At 39.7% G+C, this 17756-nt stretch overlaps 2 gene segments (V, D, J or C); both read left to right on the forward strand.

Annotated features, from left to right (window-relative positions):
- Nucleotides 1-1742: 1742 nt before the first annotated feature.
- Nucleotides 1743-2302, forward strand: LOC128473784 (immunoglobulin kappa variable 3-15-like). The segment is given in 2 exon segments: nt 1743-1797; nt 1932-2302. Coding segments are annotated over 2 exon segments (426 nt in total).
- Nucleotides 2303-13215: 10913 nt separating this feature from the next.
- On the forward strand, nt 13216-13770 carry LOC128473877 (immunoglobulin kappa variable 3-15-like). The segment is given in 2 exon segments: nt 13216-13270; nt 13400-13770. Coding segments are annotated over 2 exon segments (426 nt in total).
- The last annotated feature ends 3986 nt before the right edge of the window (nt 13771-17756 follow it).

Here is a 17756-nt window from a genome sequence, read left to right on the forward strand (position 1 = left end):
AGCATTTAGACGTCTACACGATTTGCGTAGACAACTTCCGCTGCAGCCGGAAGGAGGTGCGGTTAGCAGCGGAGTTTGTCTGCGTCCATCCCGCAGACCTTCCCTGGCTGTCAGAGAGAATGGACGCAGACAACCCCCACTCACGTAGACGTCTACCTGCTGCCCCGACTAGTACACACCGGGGAATCACAAGCACCGGTAAGTTTTGGGGGGGGGTTAAATGGGGGTCATAATGCATTTCTGTAGGCAGAGTGCTCTATGAAATGCCTTTTAACCCTCTATACGCCACTCTATCTCCTGAAATGCCTTATACCTCCCTGCCCCATAATATGCCTTTTAACCCCCTAAATGCCAGAGTGGCATATAGGGGTATAAGGCATTTCTGGAGGCAGAGTGGCACATATGGGGTCAAAAGGCATATCATGGGGCACAGTGGTATTTAGAGGGTTAAAAGGCATCTCATGGGGCACAGTGGTATTTAGAAGGTTAAAAGGCATATCATGGGCCCCGCCCAGTGGCATATACGGGGCATAAGGCATTTCTGGGGCAGAGTGGCCAGCCTGGGGGCAGATGTGCATAACTGGGGGGGCAGGTAGGAAAATAAAATCAAATAAAAACAAAATATTTTTCTCAATCATAGCTTTTATTTAAAAAAAAATAGTTTACATGAATTAACATTTACTGGTAAAACTTTTTTCCTATAGGGTCATCTTATATTCAGACTTTTTCTTTTTTTCCTAAATTAATATTCAGATTTTGGGGGGTCGTCTGATAATCGAGCAAATTCGGTATTACATTGTATCCTTTGCGCTTTAGAAAATGAAACAGGAGAGATTAAAAATAAAAATAATTTAAAAAAATAAAAAATTCTGATTACATGTAAATTATAAGTTTGGGCAACTGACATTGATTGGTGAGACTGATCAATAATTAGTGTTTGAAAGTGATCAGTTAGTAATAGGAACCATTCACCTATCTAGGCTGCCCGTTGTCTCCTACTTCACAGACTCAGTCCTTGGTCTCGTCTAAGATTCAGGATAGCAATATGTCTCATAGGTATTTAAATCCAATTACCTTGCTAACCTCTTCCACCTTCTACTGGAACTTTATTCCACTTATCTACCACCCTACACAGTAAAAAATCCTTACATTAGTAGTACAAGCTAATACAGTGAGGGAACATACATCGGACGGGTATGCGGCTCCTGAATCTAAGACAAGACGAAAAACTGATTAAGGTCTAAGTCTTTATATCAGGAAAATGGGCAGACTAGACGGGCCAAACAGTTCTTATCTGCTATCAAATTCTATGTCTACCCTGTGATACGGTGTTTACTGCCCCCTACTGGGGTCTGAGGGTAATTTTAATTTGTCGTTCTATGTACAACCCTGTATGTTAGATAAATGCACCAAGGGGTCAGGGCTTTTCAATAAAGAAAAATGTTTTAATTTCAGGTGATAAATGGGAAAAGGTAAGTTTGATAAACTATTCTAGATTTAAACTAAACTACAAGCATCATTTCCCAGTATTCTAAAAAACAAGTGAATGGAAAACGTCACGTCTCTTACATCTCTCGCTCGCTGCGCTGGGAAGAGTTTGTCACAGAGAAGGGATCGGTGACGCAGAACAATGTCATTTGCATGTCCCCTGTATTTACATATTTCAGTATCTCAGCTGTCACTGTATATAAGGTTCCTTGTACAGGAGAAATCTTATACCCTGTATATGATAATCCACAGACATGAAGATGGTCACTCCGAGCTTTCTCCTGTGGGGGCTTCTGCTTTATATTCAGGGTAAGGATGTATACTTATTACAGGATTGTATATAAAATAATCTCAAAAATACTTTGTTTCATTAAAAATATAAATAAATATTATATTTCAGCTCATTGCTAGAGATCAAGAAATATTATTTTTACAACCCCCAGGATCCTGTGGACAGATTGTGATGACTCAGACTCCAGACTCTGTCTCTGTGTCACCAGGAGAACGCGTCACCATGACATGTAAAGCCAGTAGTAATGTATACAGCTATGTAGCCTGGTACCAACAGAAACCAGGACAACCCCCAAAGCTCCTGATCTATGCTGCCAGCACCAGATACAGCGGGACCCCAGAGCGGTTCAGCGGCAGCGGGTCGGGAACTGATTACACTTTTACCATCAGCGGAGCGCAAGCAGAAGATGCAGCAGATTATTACTGTCAGCAGGGTAGCAGCTACCCTCTCACAGTGATACAGAGCCGTACAAAAACCTTCCTCTTCCATCTCTATTATATCATACAGAATAGAAAGCGCTGATAAAAATATTCTAAAGCTCAGCGCAGGTGTTTAGCCCCGAATCACTAACACAGAATGTATATGCAAAGTCTGCAGTACTGCTACACAGCTTTTCCAAATCACAAAGCTACAGATAATCAACGTTAAACAAAACAGGTGCAAATAAGCGCAAATATTTTTTTATAGAATATTGTGTATCCCTCACACTAATAAAAGTGAGTGCTGTCTACTAAAGGTCAAACTCCACAAGTTGGCCAAATTGAAGTGAATAAAAAATGAAATATGATGCTTCCAAAGATAATCGATGTAACTATAAATCTGAAGAGAAAAGCTGAGAATCCTGAATCTCTGGAATCTAATCTCTGGGCTCTGGCTACCCGGAGCCTACCCTTGAGGGACGAGGACAGCACCGCCCCCTGATGTTGGTGGGTGTTCCTGTGATGTCGGTGGGCAGTCCTGCTGATGTCGATGGGCGGTGCCACTTAAGTCTGGCGCGTTTTCAGTTGATGTAGGAAGCATATATTTTTTTAGTTGTGTATATTTATAATGATAGTTATAAGGGATGTATATTGAAGTTGAAGCATATATAAATGCAAGGTATGTGGAGACTTTTTCAAATGTAACAAGATCTTATAAGACTGGCTATCCACTTCCAGTAGTTGGGTTACTTTGAGGAAAATGCTAAGGAATCACAACAAATGATATTTTAAACACCTCTCTGTAACGCTGAATATAAGCCTTTTGAGCAATAAACACATAACACATAATAGATCATATAAAATTCTGATTGCCACCAAAGCTATAAATACATTTAGTGTTAAACAGAAAAAAAAAGAGCAGCACTAAAAAAATTTCCGTATTTGCTCGAATATAAGACAGGGTTCCTCCTCTCTGGTAACCTCTGCTGCTGCCGGCACTTCCACTGGGGCTTCTATGACGGAGCACGAGCGTTACATAACCTTCCTGGTGCTCCATCATAGAAGCCTCAGCGGAAGTGGTGGCAGAAGCGGAGGTTGCATGCATTCATCGCACAGACGAACTGGCTGCCCCCACTAGACATCAGGGAGTCTGAAGCATGGGGGATGCATTAGTAAGTCTGGGGAGTATAAGGCATTTCTGGGGGCAGAGTGGCATATTAGGGAGGGAGAGTGGCATATGGGGGATAAAAGGCTTATCAGGGAGGCAGAGTGGCATATAGGGGGTATAAGGCATATCTGAGAGACAGAGTGGCATATAAGGAGATATAAGGCCTAGAGTGGCAAGCCTGGGAGCAGATGTGCATAACTGGGGGGCAGGTTATAAAATAAAAGGAAATAAAAACAGAAATTGCATTTTGCATTAAATATGAAGCATAGTTTAATTAATATTTACTAGTAAAGCTTTTTCTTTTTTTCTAAATTAATATTCAAACTTTGGGGGGTCGTCATATAATCGAGTAAATCCGGTAAAACATGTAATTAAAAAAAACGTTTACATAAGAAGGAGGTTTTCTTCATTTCTGTTCCTCTGCCTTTCTTATATTATATGTATAGTTCATAACATAATTGGGTCCTCAGGCGTAAAAATAAGAAAAAATATACATAGAAAATATTTTTAATACACCAAATATCATAAAGAAACTAAAAATGTTATGCTGGAGTCTTCTGCCTTCTTAAATCTACCTCTGCCATCTGCCTGTGACCTCAGTGCTTGTAGCATCGTGATATGAGCCACTGTTCAAGATCAAGGCCCTCCAAGAGCAGCAGGTCGCTTCATTCTAACAGGTTTCACCAAACGAATGGCTTTTTAAGGGCAAGAATGGCATGCCTATCATAGTCCACACATATAGATATCCCACATATCATACAACTCCTAGAAATGTTACAACAGATAACCTAACGTGTTTGGGACTATAACACAATTAGCTACAGTATTAACCCTCGCAGTAAAATACTGCACATACAGAATATACAAAAAATATAAATGCTGAAGGGGGCCATACCAAGACATTTAGGACAATACTCAGTTTCCAAATTTGTGAGAATAGTTTGGGGAAGACCCTTTTCTATTCCAGCATGACTTGGTTGGATGAGTCTGGCCCCTACCCAGGGCGTCAGTTTAGGAGGTGATCAACAATGCCGAGGAATTCAGTGACAAATTGCCACCCCAGGATGCGCAAATAATCAAGTTTGTCAGAGGGTCTCTCCAGACCCTCTTGAGAACACTGGCTCTCCTTGTAGGTTGAATACAAGTACTGCATTCAACCATGCAAGTCAATGGAGCCCAGCTTTCTAATTACAATGTGATTACTAAAATATTTTAAAAGTAATTTGAAAAAATGAAAATAGCTAAAAAATAAAATAAAATGTGGTAACATTTAAAAATAATTATGCAGTGATGTCACTATCAGGGGAACCATCCAGTTCCAGCAAAATGTTAAAAAAAGTTTATTATTATGAGCAAGTGCTAAAAAAAATTGACAAAACAATTGACAAAAAAAATCCCAAAAATCTTGACATGGAAAAAGTTCAAATAAAAGCATTTCAGATACCCAAGGGGTGTCTAATTGAAAAAAATTAATGTGGGGGGTTCTGCTTTTTATGGTTAGCAGTTTTTTCAATTAGCTTTTTTTGGATGAGTAAAAGATTTTTCTAATAAAAGGGTTTTTTTTATTTTTCATCATATTTTATTTATTTTTATTTATGATTAGATGATTTGATCAAAAAAATTGTCTCTGAAAAAAAGCCCTTCTTGTCCTGAACAAAATATATGTAACTTGTGTGGGTTCACTAAATGGGTGAGGAGAAAATTACATCTAAACACGAGTACTGCAAAAGTGTTAAAACAAAGGATAAAAAATTTAAAAAAACTGCCTGGTCCTTAAGGGGTTAAATCACTTTAAATATTTGTCTATCATATTCCTATCTCTCATCTCTCCTCTCATCTCTAATTGATATAAGTAAACTTTTTGTATTTTTTTATTTAAAAAATGAAGCTGATGACCTCCAGTGGACTACATGACCCACAGCCAAAATGGTAAAGAGGGTCATCGCATCTGTTACTTGAGAAATGCATCGGCACCAGAGGTAAAAAGATCATGCCTCATTCATAAAATGATGACATTCTTTCATAAAATGAATCTCTATCGTATTAGGAAGTTTTACTTTACTACGAGGGTGGTGGATAGGTGGAACAACCTTCCAGTAGAACCGGTAGAATCTTATATAGTGAGGGAATTTAAACATACATTGGACAGTTATATGGTTCCTGAAGCTAAGACAAGAGGAAGTATTGATTAAGGTTTAAGTCTTAATATCAGGAAAAATGGGCAGACTTGATGGGCCAAACAGTTCTTATCTGCTATCAAATTCTATGTCTACCCTGTGATACGGTGTTTACTGCCCCCTACTGGGGTTTGAGGGTAATTTTTATTTGTGGTCCTACGTACAACCCCATTTATGAGATAAATGTACCAAGGGGTCAGGGCTTTAAAGAAAAATGTTTTAATTTCAGGTGAATAATAGGAAAGGGTAAGTTTGATGCCACATTCATGAAGACAGAAATTAAAAAACAACAAATTGGAAAATCAGCCATATTTAAAGAAAATCAGCAGAAAATTAAAAAAAGAACATGCATTTTATTGAGTATCTATATTAATAAACTATTCTAGATTTAAAGTAAACTACAAGCATCGTTTCCCAGGATTCTAAAAAAAAAAAGTGAATGGAAACGTCACGTCTCTTACATCTCTCGCTCGCTGCGCTGGGAAGAGTTTGTCACAGAGAAGGGATCGGTGACGCAGAACAATGTCATTTGCATGTCCCCTGTATTTACATATTTCAGTATCTCAGCTGTCACTGTATATAAGGTTCCTTGTACAGGAGAAATCTTATACCCTGTATATGATAATCCACAGACATGAAGATGGTCACTCCGAGCTTTCTCCTGTGGGGGCTTCTGCTTTATATTCAGGGTAAAGATGTATACTTATTACAGGATTGTATATAAAATAATAAATAAATGTTATTATATTTGAGCTGATTGCTAGAGATCAAGAGATATTATTATTTCTTACAATCCTCAGGATCCTGTGGACAGATTGTGATGACTCAGACTCCAGACTCTGTCTCTGTGTCACCAGGAGAACGCGTCACCATGACATGTAAAGCCAGTTCTGGTATTAGCAACAACCTGCACTGGTAATAACAGAAACCAGGACAACCCCCAAAGCTCCTGATCTATGCTGCCAGCAGCAGACACACCGGGACCCCAGAGCGGTTCAGCGGCAGCGGGTCTGGAACTGATTACACTTTTACCATCAACGGAGCGCAAGCAGAAGATGCAGCAGATTATTACTGTATGCAGAGTTATGAATGGCCTCTCACAGTGATACAGAGCCGTACAAAAACCTTCCTCTTCCATCTCTATTATATCATACAGAATAGAAACCGCTGATAAAAATATTCTAAAGCTCAGCGCAGGTGTTTAGCCCCGAATCACTAACACAGAATGTATATGCAAAGTCTGCAGTACTGCTACACAGCTTTTCCAAATCACAAAGCTACTTTTCTTTGAAACTTTTCTAAATATATATAACAGATAATCAATGTTACTATAAATCTGGACAGAAAAGCTGAGAGTCCCGAATCTCTGGGGTTTAATTACCGCAGTCATTCATTTTAAGAGTTAACTTGACTGACCGTACATGACTGACGACGTGATAAAGCTGGCAAAACAATTCATTTATTGGCATATATAAGCTGGTTGGGAGTAAAAATCTGCCCCTTGGCCCCCGACAGCCTGTAACCTGTGCAAATATATATTTCCACTTACCGTTAACCCCTTTCCTGCCATCTAAACCTCGCTGGCAACGTAGACCTTGCAGCCATCCATATAGCTTATGAGTAAGTTCACTACAAGCGAACACAGGTGAAATATTTCTGTAGTGTAGTGGTGTCGCCATCTTCTCTCCCTCATTCAGAACTGTTGCATATTTAACCCTTTAAGGATACAGTTTTATTACATTAGTTTCCACTCGAAGACACAGAGGGTCTCAGTATTTTGCTATATATTATGGTTCCATTGTTATTCCCCCTTCTCTCATTTATTGTACCCACACAAAACAAATTATTTTTTTCAGGAAAATTAGGGCTTTCCTCTGAAACCATTCTCATTTATATACTCTATAATTTAATATGAACATGAAAGGACAAAAAAAACTATTTTTAACAGTATTGCAATGAGTTTTTTCTACCGAGACTCCAGCTGGCAGCTGTATATTAGATAAATTTACTAAGGGCTTTTAGGTAAAATAGTGTTTTCATTAAAGGAAAGTAATTTCCCACCCTGGTGCTAAGCTGGTTTACGGCATTTTGGTGCATCTGACGTTTAAACACGTTTAGAAGTACCATATTTGCTCAATTATAAGACGAGGTTTTTTTCAGAGCTAATGCTCTGAAAAATACCCCTCGTCTTATAATCGGGGTCGTCTTATAATCAGACCTCAAATAGGTCTGACTATGAGACGACTAAGATCCAGATCCCCCGCAGCTGCAGGGGACCCGGATCCTCCTGTCTCCCCCCGCCCCACTTACCGGTACTTCTGAGTCCCCGGTGTGTAGCTGGGGCAGCGTGTAGATGTCTACGCGATTCGCGTAGACAACTTCCGCTGCAGCAGGAAGGAGGTGTGGCTAGCAGCGGGGGTTGTCTGCGTCCATCGCGCAGAACTTCCCCGGGTGTCAGAGATCAGAGTTCCCCGCACCGGAACTCTGACAGTCGGGGAAGGTCTGCAGGATGGACGCAGACAACCCCCGCTGCTAGCCACGCCTCCTTCCGGCTGCAGCGTAAATGCGTGGGATCTACACGCTGCCCCAGGTACATGACAGGGAAGTCAGAAGCACCGGTAAGTTTGGTTGAGTGTTAAATAGGGGGCATAAGGCATTTCTGGAGGCAGAGTCCTCTGTGAAATGCCTTTTAACCCCCTTAATGCCACTCTGCCTCCAGAAGTGCCTTTTTAACCCTCTATACACCACTCTGCCTCCTGAATGCATTAAACCTCCCTATATGCCACTCTTCCCCATAATATGTCTTTTAACCCTCTAAATGCCAGAGTGGCATATAGGGGTATAAGGCATTTCTGGAGGCAGAGTGGCACATAGGGGGTCAAAAGGCATATCATGGGGCACAGTGGCATATAGGGTTAAAAGGCATATCATGGGGCACAGTGGCATTTAGAGGGTTAAAAGGCATATCATGGGGCACAGTGGCATATAGGGGGTATAAGGCATTTCTGGGGCAGATGTGCATAACTGGGGGGAAGGTTGGAAAATAGAAGGAAATAAAACCAAAATATTTTTCTCAATCATAGGTTTTATTAAAAAAAATAGTTTAGATGAATTAACATTTACTGCTAAAACTTTTTTCCTATAGGGTCATCTTATATTCAGGTTTTTCCTTTTTTTCTAAATTAATATTTAGATTTGGGGGGTTGTCTTATAATCAGGGTCGTCTTATAATCGAGCAAATACGGTAAATTTCTTTGGAATAAACTATGCAAACCATATATTGTTTTTTTCAGCACACCCAGCAGATTCCAAATATACCATTTTTATATGTGTATGTCTCATTAGGTTTGCAAAATATAGCCAAAAATGGGAAAAAAGTGTAATAAATAAAAACTAGTTTGTAATTTTATTTTTCTAAACTCCAATATCAAAAGCTGTGTTGCTAAATATTTGTAGTAGGTAACCGGTCTAAAATAAACAGAAATGGAGAACAGTAGACTGTGTTTTTCTAATATTTTATTGCTAAAAGTTAAATTTATTAGACTATCACAAAAGACATCTTTAAATTTAATGCATGGCTGTCATCAATTAAACAGCTCTAGCTGCCTGGGATGTTAAAATATGCTAACAAAACTATATATTTTTAGAAACTATACCCCCAGCTGCAGCAAATGAGGTCTTATTTGCATTTGTATCACAAATCTGAGGTGCACAACAAATAAATGAATATCACACTTATAAAAATAAAAAAAAAATTAAATTAAAAGTGACAAGTTAATTTATGTCCGGCGCACTCCAGTCTTGTGCTACGAATACATGCAGCCCCTCATTTGATGCGCCAAGGGGTGTAGTTTCTGAAAATATATACTTTATGTACCATAATTTAACTGAAGTTAAAGTGGTCTAGACATCTGGTAAGTTAAATTATGGTACATAAAGTATACATTTCAAGAAACTACACCCCTTGGCGCTTCAAATGAAGGGCTACATGTATTTCTAGGAGTGCACAAATAATGACGGAATATGTCTCTTTGGCTAGAAAAAGGTTTTTCTAATCATAGCGACATGCTCATTTGTGTCTTGCGCACTCCAGGTTTGTACTAGAAACACATGCAGACCCTCATTTGATGCGCCAAGGGGTTTAGTTTTTGCAAATGTGTACTTTTTGTGCCATAATTTAACTTCCTACGTGAGCAGTAATGCCACGTCAAGGCTTCAACCCTAATTACTGACCATTCACACGCCTTTCATATCTCCATTCACTCGCAGAAGCACACACCATACTTTCCATACATTCACTCACAGTAGCACACACCATTCTTTCCCCTTACAATCCCAAAGAAATTATGGTAAAGGGAGAAAAAAAATCACTTTTACAGCAAAAATAAGTTTCACAGTAAAAATGCAAGGCGCTCCAGGGATGAGATTGTTACTCACGTACCGCACAGGCTAAATGGCTGATTTTAATAATATTTGCAGTTAATTTACAGTTCTTCAGGATTTCAAAAGTTGCCTCCCTCTACCATTGGCTAAATGGTACCACAGTGATCATTTAGCTAGAATACTTAAACTTTTTTTTTTTTAACGTTAAACTAGTTTATGTTTAGATAATTTAATTTGGGGTTCTCTAGGCAATTTTGATCTTTATTTATCTGCCTTTAGAGATCCCCAAATAATTTTTAAACTTTTTTTTACATTTTTATTTTTTTAATTAATATTTTTTATTCTTTCTTTGACAAGCCTTATACCGTTGGAAAGGTGAGACGATTACTTTCCAACGGTATATGTTGGGGGTCTGTAGCTGCTTATATGCTTGAGATACAGGCATGTAAGCAGCATGGCCCCATACCTCTTTAACTGACAATTGTCAGTTTTCAATAAAGTTGCGCGGTGACATCATCGCGTCATTACGCATGACGTCACCGGCCGGATCGGGTGGCCCTGGTGTTGCCCTTCAATGTGAGGGGCAGATCGCCGGGATAGGTGGTGATGGAGGTCCACAGACCTCCATCAAGGTAGGTTAGTGCTAGCGACGGGATGATACATCAAGGAAAAAAGTATATAAACTGATGGCAACATTTCTAATGTGCATCCCTTGAAGTGGAAATTAATAATTATAATTTAAAAAAAAAACATTTTTAACATGTATGAAAAGAAAAAGAAAAACATGAAACTGAAATTGATTTTCTTATTATTTCTCTTTATCTCTATTACAGCTGTCACTGATGAGAGCGGGAGGGGTCATCAAGTGGCTGTCAAAATGAGCAGATGAGTCCTATTGGTCAGGAATGATCTGATCATCATCAGCCTACTCTTGATTGGCTCTGCAGCAGTTTGACTTCCAAGTCAGTGCTGCTGAAGAAATCCCCCCCCATGTTTTTTAACGCTTTTAATGCTGGTGCTCCATACAGTCACAGAATTGACTGCGATTATTCCCTACTGTTAACGCTGCAGAATCAGCAAATGGAGAATAGAGTGATCATGCAGTAAGGGAGGGTCAGGGTCGGTCACCACACTTGTGTGGGGACACAAGAACGTTAATTATTTGTCCTTGGAGCTGCCTTCTGCATCTGGGATCTGATGGGGAAAACTTAAGGCTTAGTCCTTGGGGGGGTAAACCAGCAATTATAGGGTAAGCCTAAATGATTGCTTCCCCAGGTTGGGTGGCTCTGTCTCTGTTACTAGTCTGCCTGGAACTCCTGTGCCCTCCCGATTGACACTCTGGAATATTTTTTACCTATGACACACCAGGTCACTAGTTCTTTACGGACATCTTTTCATGATGTACCTGGTGCGTCATTGGTCGTGAAGGGGTTAAACTACATTTTATGTTTCAGATGAGGCCATTTGTGCTTTCATTCAACTCACAGACCCTTGCCTGAAACAGTTACAGTTGCGGCACAGATATGCCCTCACAAACATGCTTATTAGAGAACATGTACCGTATTTGCTCGATTATAAGACGAGGTTTTTTCCAGAGCAAATGCTCTAAAAAATACCCCTCGTCTTATAATCGGGGTCGTCTTATAATCAGACCTCAAATAAGTCTGACTATGAGACTAAGATCCAGATCCCCCGCAGCGATGCAGGGGACCTGGATCCTCCTGTGTATGCCCCCCCCCAACTTACCAGTGCTTCTGAGTCCCCGGTGCTTAGTCCGGGCAGCATGTAGAGCTCTATGCGATTCGCGTAGACAACTTCCGCTCTATGCGAATCACGTAGAGTTCTACACGCTGCCCGGACTAAGCACCGGGGACTCAGATGCAGGGGGCCTGGATCCTCCTGTGTTATGCCCCCCCAACTTACCGGAGCTTCTGAGTCCCCCGTGCTTAGTCCGGGCAGTGTGTAGAGCTCTACGCCATTCGCGTAGAGCGGAAGTTGTCTACGCGAATCGCGTAGAGCTCTACACGCTGCCCGGGCTAAGCACCGGGGGACTCAGACGCACCGGTAAGTTTGGAGAAGGGAGGGGGAGGGAGTGTAAATTGGGGGCATAAGGCATTTCTGGAGGCAGAGTGTTCTGTGAAATGCCTTTTAACCCCCTTAATGCCACTCTGCCTCCAGAAATGCCTTTTAACCCTCTATACGCCATTCTGTCTCCTGAAATGCCCTATACCTCCCTATATGCCACTCTGCCCCATAATATGCCTTTTAACCCCCTAAATGCCAGAGTGGCATATAGGGGTATAAGGCATTTCTGGAGGCAGAGTGGCACATAGGGGGTCAAAAGGCATATCATGGGGCACAGTGGCATATAGAGGGTTGAAAGGTGTATCATGGGGCACAGTGGCATTTAGAGGGTTAAAAGGCATATCATGGGGCACAGTGGCATATATGGGGTATAAGGCTTTTACTGTGCGAACAGGGTTCAAATGGGAGCATTGAGCCAAATAGGATCCTTCTGCCTATCGCATGTGCGATAGGAGGAGGCATAGGCAGGCTATACCAGGGGACAGGAGGCTTCATGGGAATCCCAAAGCACAAAAGGAAAAAGAAACTGCAAAATTCATCAAAAATCCATTTTAATCTAAATTAGATTAAAATGGATTTTTGATGAATTTAGCATTTTTTTTCCTTTTGTGCTTGGGGGTTCATGTGCGCATGTGCTTCTATGGAGGAGCCTCCACTGGGTCTAAGTCTTTATATCAGGAAAAATGGGCAGACTAGATGGGCCAAACAGTTCTTATCTGCTATCAAATTCTATGTGTCTACCCTGAGATATGGTGTTTACTGCCCCTACAGGGGTCTGAGTGCAATTTTTAGTTGTCATTCTATGTACAACCCTGTATTTTAGATAAATGCGCCAAGGAGTCAGGGCATTTAAATAAAAAAAAGTTTTAATTTCAAGTGAATAATAGGAAAAGTTTGATGCCACATTCATGAAGACAGAATATTTGAGTATTGAGTATGTATATTAATAAACTATTCTAGATCTGAACTAAACTACAAGCATTATTTGCCAGTATTATAAAAAAATGAATGAAAACGTCACGTCTCTTACATCTCTCGCTCGCTGCGCTGGGAAGAGTTTGTCACAGAGAAGGGATCGGTGACGCAGAACAATGTCATTTGCATGTCCCCTGTATTTACATATTTCACTATCTCAGCTGTCACTGTATATAAGGTTCCTTGTACAGGAGAAATCTTATACCCTGTATATGATAATCCACAGACATGAAGATGGTCACTCCGAGCTTTCTCCTGTGGGGGCTTCTGCTTTATATTCAGGGTAAGGATGTATACTTATTAGAGGATTGTATATAAAATAATATATATTTTTAAAAATATAAATAAATGTTATTATATTTGAGCTCATTGCTAGAGATCAAGAAATATTATTATTTTTTACAACCCTCAGGCTCCTGTGGACAGATTGCGGTGACTCAGACTCCAGACTCTGTCTCTGTGTCACCAGGAGAACGCGTCACCATGACATGTAAAGCCAGTTCTAGTATTGGCAGGGCATTAGCCTGGTACCAACAGAAACCAGGACAACCCCCAAAGCCCCTGATCTATTATGCCAGCAGCAGATTCACCGGGACCCCAGAGCGGTTCAGCGGCAGCGGGTCGGGAACTGATTTCACTTTTACCATCAGCGGAGCGCAAGCAGAAGATGCAGCAGATTATTACTGTCAGCAGTATAACAGCTACACTCTCACAGTGATACAGAGCCGTACAAAAACCTTCCTCTTCCATCTCTATTATATCATACAGAATAGAAACCGCTGATAAAAATATTCTAAAGCTCAGCGCAGGTGTTTAGCCCCGAATCACTAACACAGAATGTATATGCAAAGTCTGCAGTACTGCTACACAGCTTTTCCAAATCACAAAGCTACAGATAATCAACGTTAAACAAAACAGGTGCAAATAAGCACAAAAAAATAATTTATAGAATATTGTGAAGTCACTATAAGTTTGTCCCTCACACTAATAAAAGTGAGTGCTGTCTACTAAAGGTCAAATTCCACAAGTTGGCCCAAATTGAAGTTAATAAAAAAGGAAAATATATAAAATAAAAAAATGAAATATGATGCTTCCCAGGATTATCAATGTAACTATAACTCTGAAGAGAAAAGCTGAGAATCCTGAATCTCTGGAATCTAATCACCACACCTGGGAACTTCTGGGTTCCGGCTACTCGGAGCCTACCCTTCTGGGACGAGGACAGCACCAGGCGGTTCTGCTGATGTCAGTGGGCGGTGCCACCGAAGTCTGGGGTGTTTCCGTTGACATCGGAAGCATATATTTTTTTAGTTGTGCATATTTATAATGCTAGTTATAAGGGATATATATTGAAGTTGAAGCATATATGGATGCAAGGTATGTGACAGCTTGCAAGGCAGTGTGAAGACTTTTTTAAATGTAACTAGATCTTATGTCATTATAAGACTGGCTATCCACTTCCAGTAGTTGGGTTACTTTGAGGAACATGCCAAGGAATCGCAACAAATTATATTTTAAACACCTCTCTTTAACTCTGAAAATAAGCCTTTTAGGCATTAAACAAAATATGTGCTAAACCCATTAACAACATGACCAAATAACCACAATCATGGACTCATAATGTAACTATATACTAAATATAAAATTTAATTCTGATTGACACCAAAGCAATAAACACATTTAGTTTTAAATCACATAAAAGAACAGCACGAAACAAATTAAAAAACATAATTAAAAGGACTTTAACATAAAAAGGAGTCTGTTTCCTTCATTTATGTTCCTCTCCTCTTATATTATATGTATAGTTCGTAACATAATTATGTCCTCAGGAATAGCTTCCTTGATAGCTATTGACCACTGAAGACCAAGAACATCCCACAAGTTGTCTAGCCATCAACTTTGAGGATGAAATGTTCGCTTGCTGCCTAATATATCCCACCCGCTGACAGATGCCATGATAACAAGATTATCAGTGTTATTCACTTCACCTGTCAGCGGTCAGAATGTTATGGCCGATCATTGTATAGTCCAATGGTAAACCTAAGGGGCTATTACACAACTAGCTACAATATTAACCCTCCCAGTAAAAGCGTTTAGGAGGCGATCAACGAAACTTAAATGGTGTCGCTGGAATGCCTCGATCAAACACTTACCTCTCTCCGGAGCGGTCACAGCCGCAGCTGCTGGTGATCTTTGCCATCCGCAAGATGGCGGCGGCCCGGGAAAAAAAACAATAAAGGTGAAAAAGTTCGCTAGACGGTCTCCAGACCCTCTAGAGAACTCTGGCTCCACTTGCAGGTTGAATACAGGTACTGCATTCACCATGCAAGTCAATGGAGCCCAGCTTTCTAATCACTGTGATTAGTAAAAACAAATTAAAAAATAAAATAAAATTAATAATAATTAGAAAAAATAGTAAAAAAAACTGTAAAATGTAAAAATTATTTCCCACTGATGTCACTATCAGGGGAACCTTCAAGTTGAAAAAAAATGTTAATTTTTTTTTTAAAAAAGGCAAAAAATAAATAAATATATATATATATATATATATATATAAAATATATTTTTGTGAGCAAGTCCTAAAATTGGCATATTAGCTTAAAACAATTCTCGCATGGAAAGAGTTAAAATACTGGCATATTAAATGCCCATGGGGTGTCTACTTTAAAAAAATGTATGATTTGATGGGGTAAATTGAATTGGCCGGGTTCAACAATGTCCCAAATAACACGGGGGGAAGGATGGCCACACATCTAATTTCCAATTAGAAAAATGCACACGTACCAAATGTGGCCATTTAGTTCCCCCCAAAAAATGACAAACCCATGCATGTGGGGTATCACTGCGCTCAGGAGATGTTGCTGAACACATATTGGGGTGTCGTGTGAGAGCGGCATAAACCAGGAGCTGTAAATTCATACATAAAATAGGTGTGTGGGGGAAAAATACACACAAAGAAATACTACTGCAAACTTTGAAAAAATTCTGGTGGTAAAATGTGTGCATGGAAAGAGTTAAAATACTAGCATTTGAAATACCCTGGGGTGTCTAGTTTTCAAAAATATATGGGTTTATTGGGCACACTGAAATGGCCCGGCTCAAAGATGTACCAAATAGGGCATGGGCAGTGGATCCCCAAATGCCAAAGTTCAACATTGAAAAATGCGCATGCCCCAAATGTGGCCCTTTTGCCCCCAAACAGCCAGGCAAAATCATTCATGTGAGGTATCGCTGTACTCAGGAGATGTTGCTGAACACATATTGGGGTGTTTTGTGATAGTGACATATACGAAAACCTTTTAATTCATACCTGAAGTAAAATGTGTGTGGAAAAACAAATGCAAAAAAAATTAGTACCATAAAGTTTGACAAAGGCTGATGGTAGAATTAGTGCTTTGGGTTAAAATACTAACATTTGGAATACCCTGGGCTGTCTAGTTTTCAAAAATATATGACTTGATGGGGTAAATTGCATTGGCCGGGTTTCAAATATACCCGAAATGGCACATGGGGGGAAGAATTACCAGATTTGGAAAAAATGGCTTTGAAATAGCAAAACGCTACCTGTACTTATTGCCCCATAATGTGTAGAAAAAAGCAAAAAAACATAAAAACATTGGGTATTTCTAAACTCAGGACAAATAGTAGAATCTATTTAGCAGGTTTTTTCATTACCTTTTATAGATGAGTAAAAGATTTTTCAACTAAAAGTTAGAAACAGTCATTTTTTTCTAAATTTTTCACCATATTTTATACTTTTTTTAATAGTAAATAATATGATACAATCAAAACAATGTCATCTAAAGAAAGCCCTTCTTCTCCTGAAAAAAACAATATCTAATGTGTGTGAGTTCAGTAAACGGGAAAGAAGAAAATTACAGCTAAACACGAGCAGCGCAGAAATGTTAAAAATGCCATTGTCACGAAGGGTACAAAAGGTAAAATCAGCCTTCGTCACGAAGGGGTTAACTTGATAAATCACGGGAAAAAGTATATAAACTAATGGCAACATTTGTAATGTGCATCCCTTGTAGTGGAAATAAATTATACATTTTGATTTTTTTTTTTACATGTACGTTTAGAAAATTAAAAACATGAAACTGAAATTGATAACGTGTTTTTTTTTATTATTTCTCTTTATCTCTTATAACAACTGTCACTGATGGGGGGGGTCATCAAGTGGTTGTCAAAATGATCAGGTCATTCCTATTGGTCAGGAATGATCTGATCATCATCAGCCTACTCTTGATTGGCTCTGCAGCAGTTTGACTTCCAAGTCATTGCTGATGAAGATCCCCCCCCCCATTTTTTAACGCTTTTAATGCTGGTGCTCCATACGGACACAGAATTGACTGCGATTAATCGCAGGTGTTAATGCTGCAAAATCAGCAAATGGAGAATAGAGTGATCATGCAGTAGGGGAGGGTCAGGGTCGGTCACCACACTTGTGTAGGGACACAAGAAAGTTAATTATTTGTCCTTGAAGATGCCTTTGCCATCTAGGATACAGTAGGGGGAAACCAGCAATTATGGGGTAAGCCTAAATGATTGCTCCCCCAGGTTGACACTTAGGAATATTTTTTAACCTATGACACCTCAGGTCGTTAATTATCTACGGACATCTTTTCATGATGTACCTGGTGCATCATTGGTCGTGAAGGGGTTAAACTGCATGTTTCAGATGAAGCCATTTGTGCTTTCATTCAACTCACAGGCCCTTGCCTGAAACAGTTACAGTTGCGGCACAGATATGCCATCACAACCATGCT

This window comes from Spea bombifrons, chromosome 1, assembly GCF_027358695.1.
Source record: "Spea bombifrons isolate aSpeBom1 chromosome 1, aSpeBom1.2.pri, whole genome shotgun sequence".
NCBI lineage: Eukaryota > Metazoa > Chordata > Amphibia > Anura > Pelobatidae > Spea > Spea bombifrons.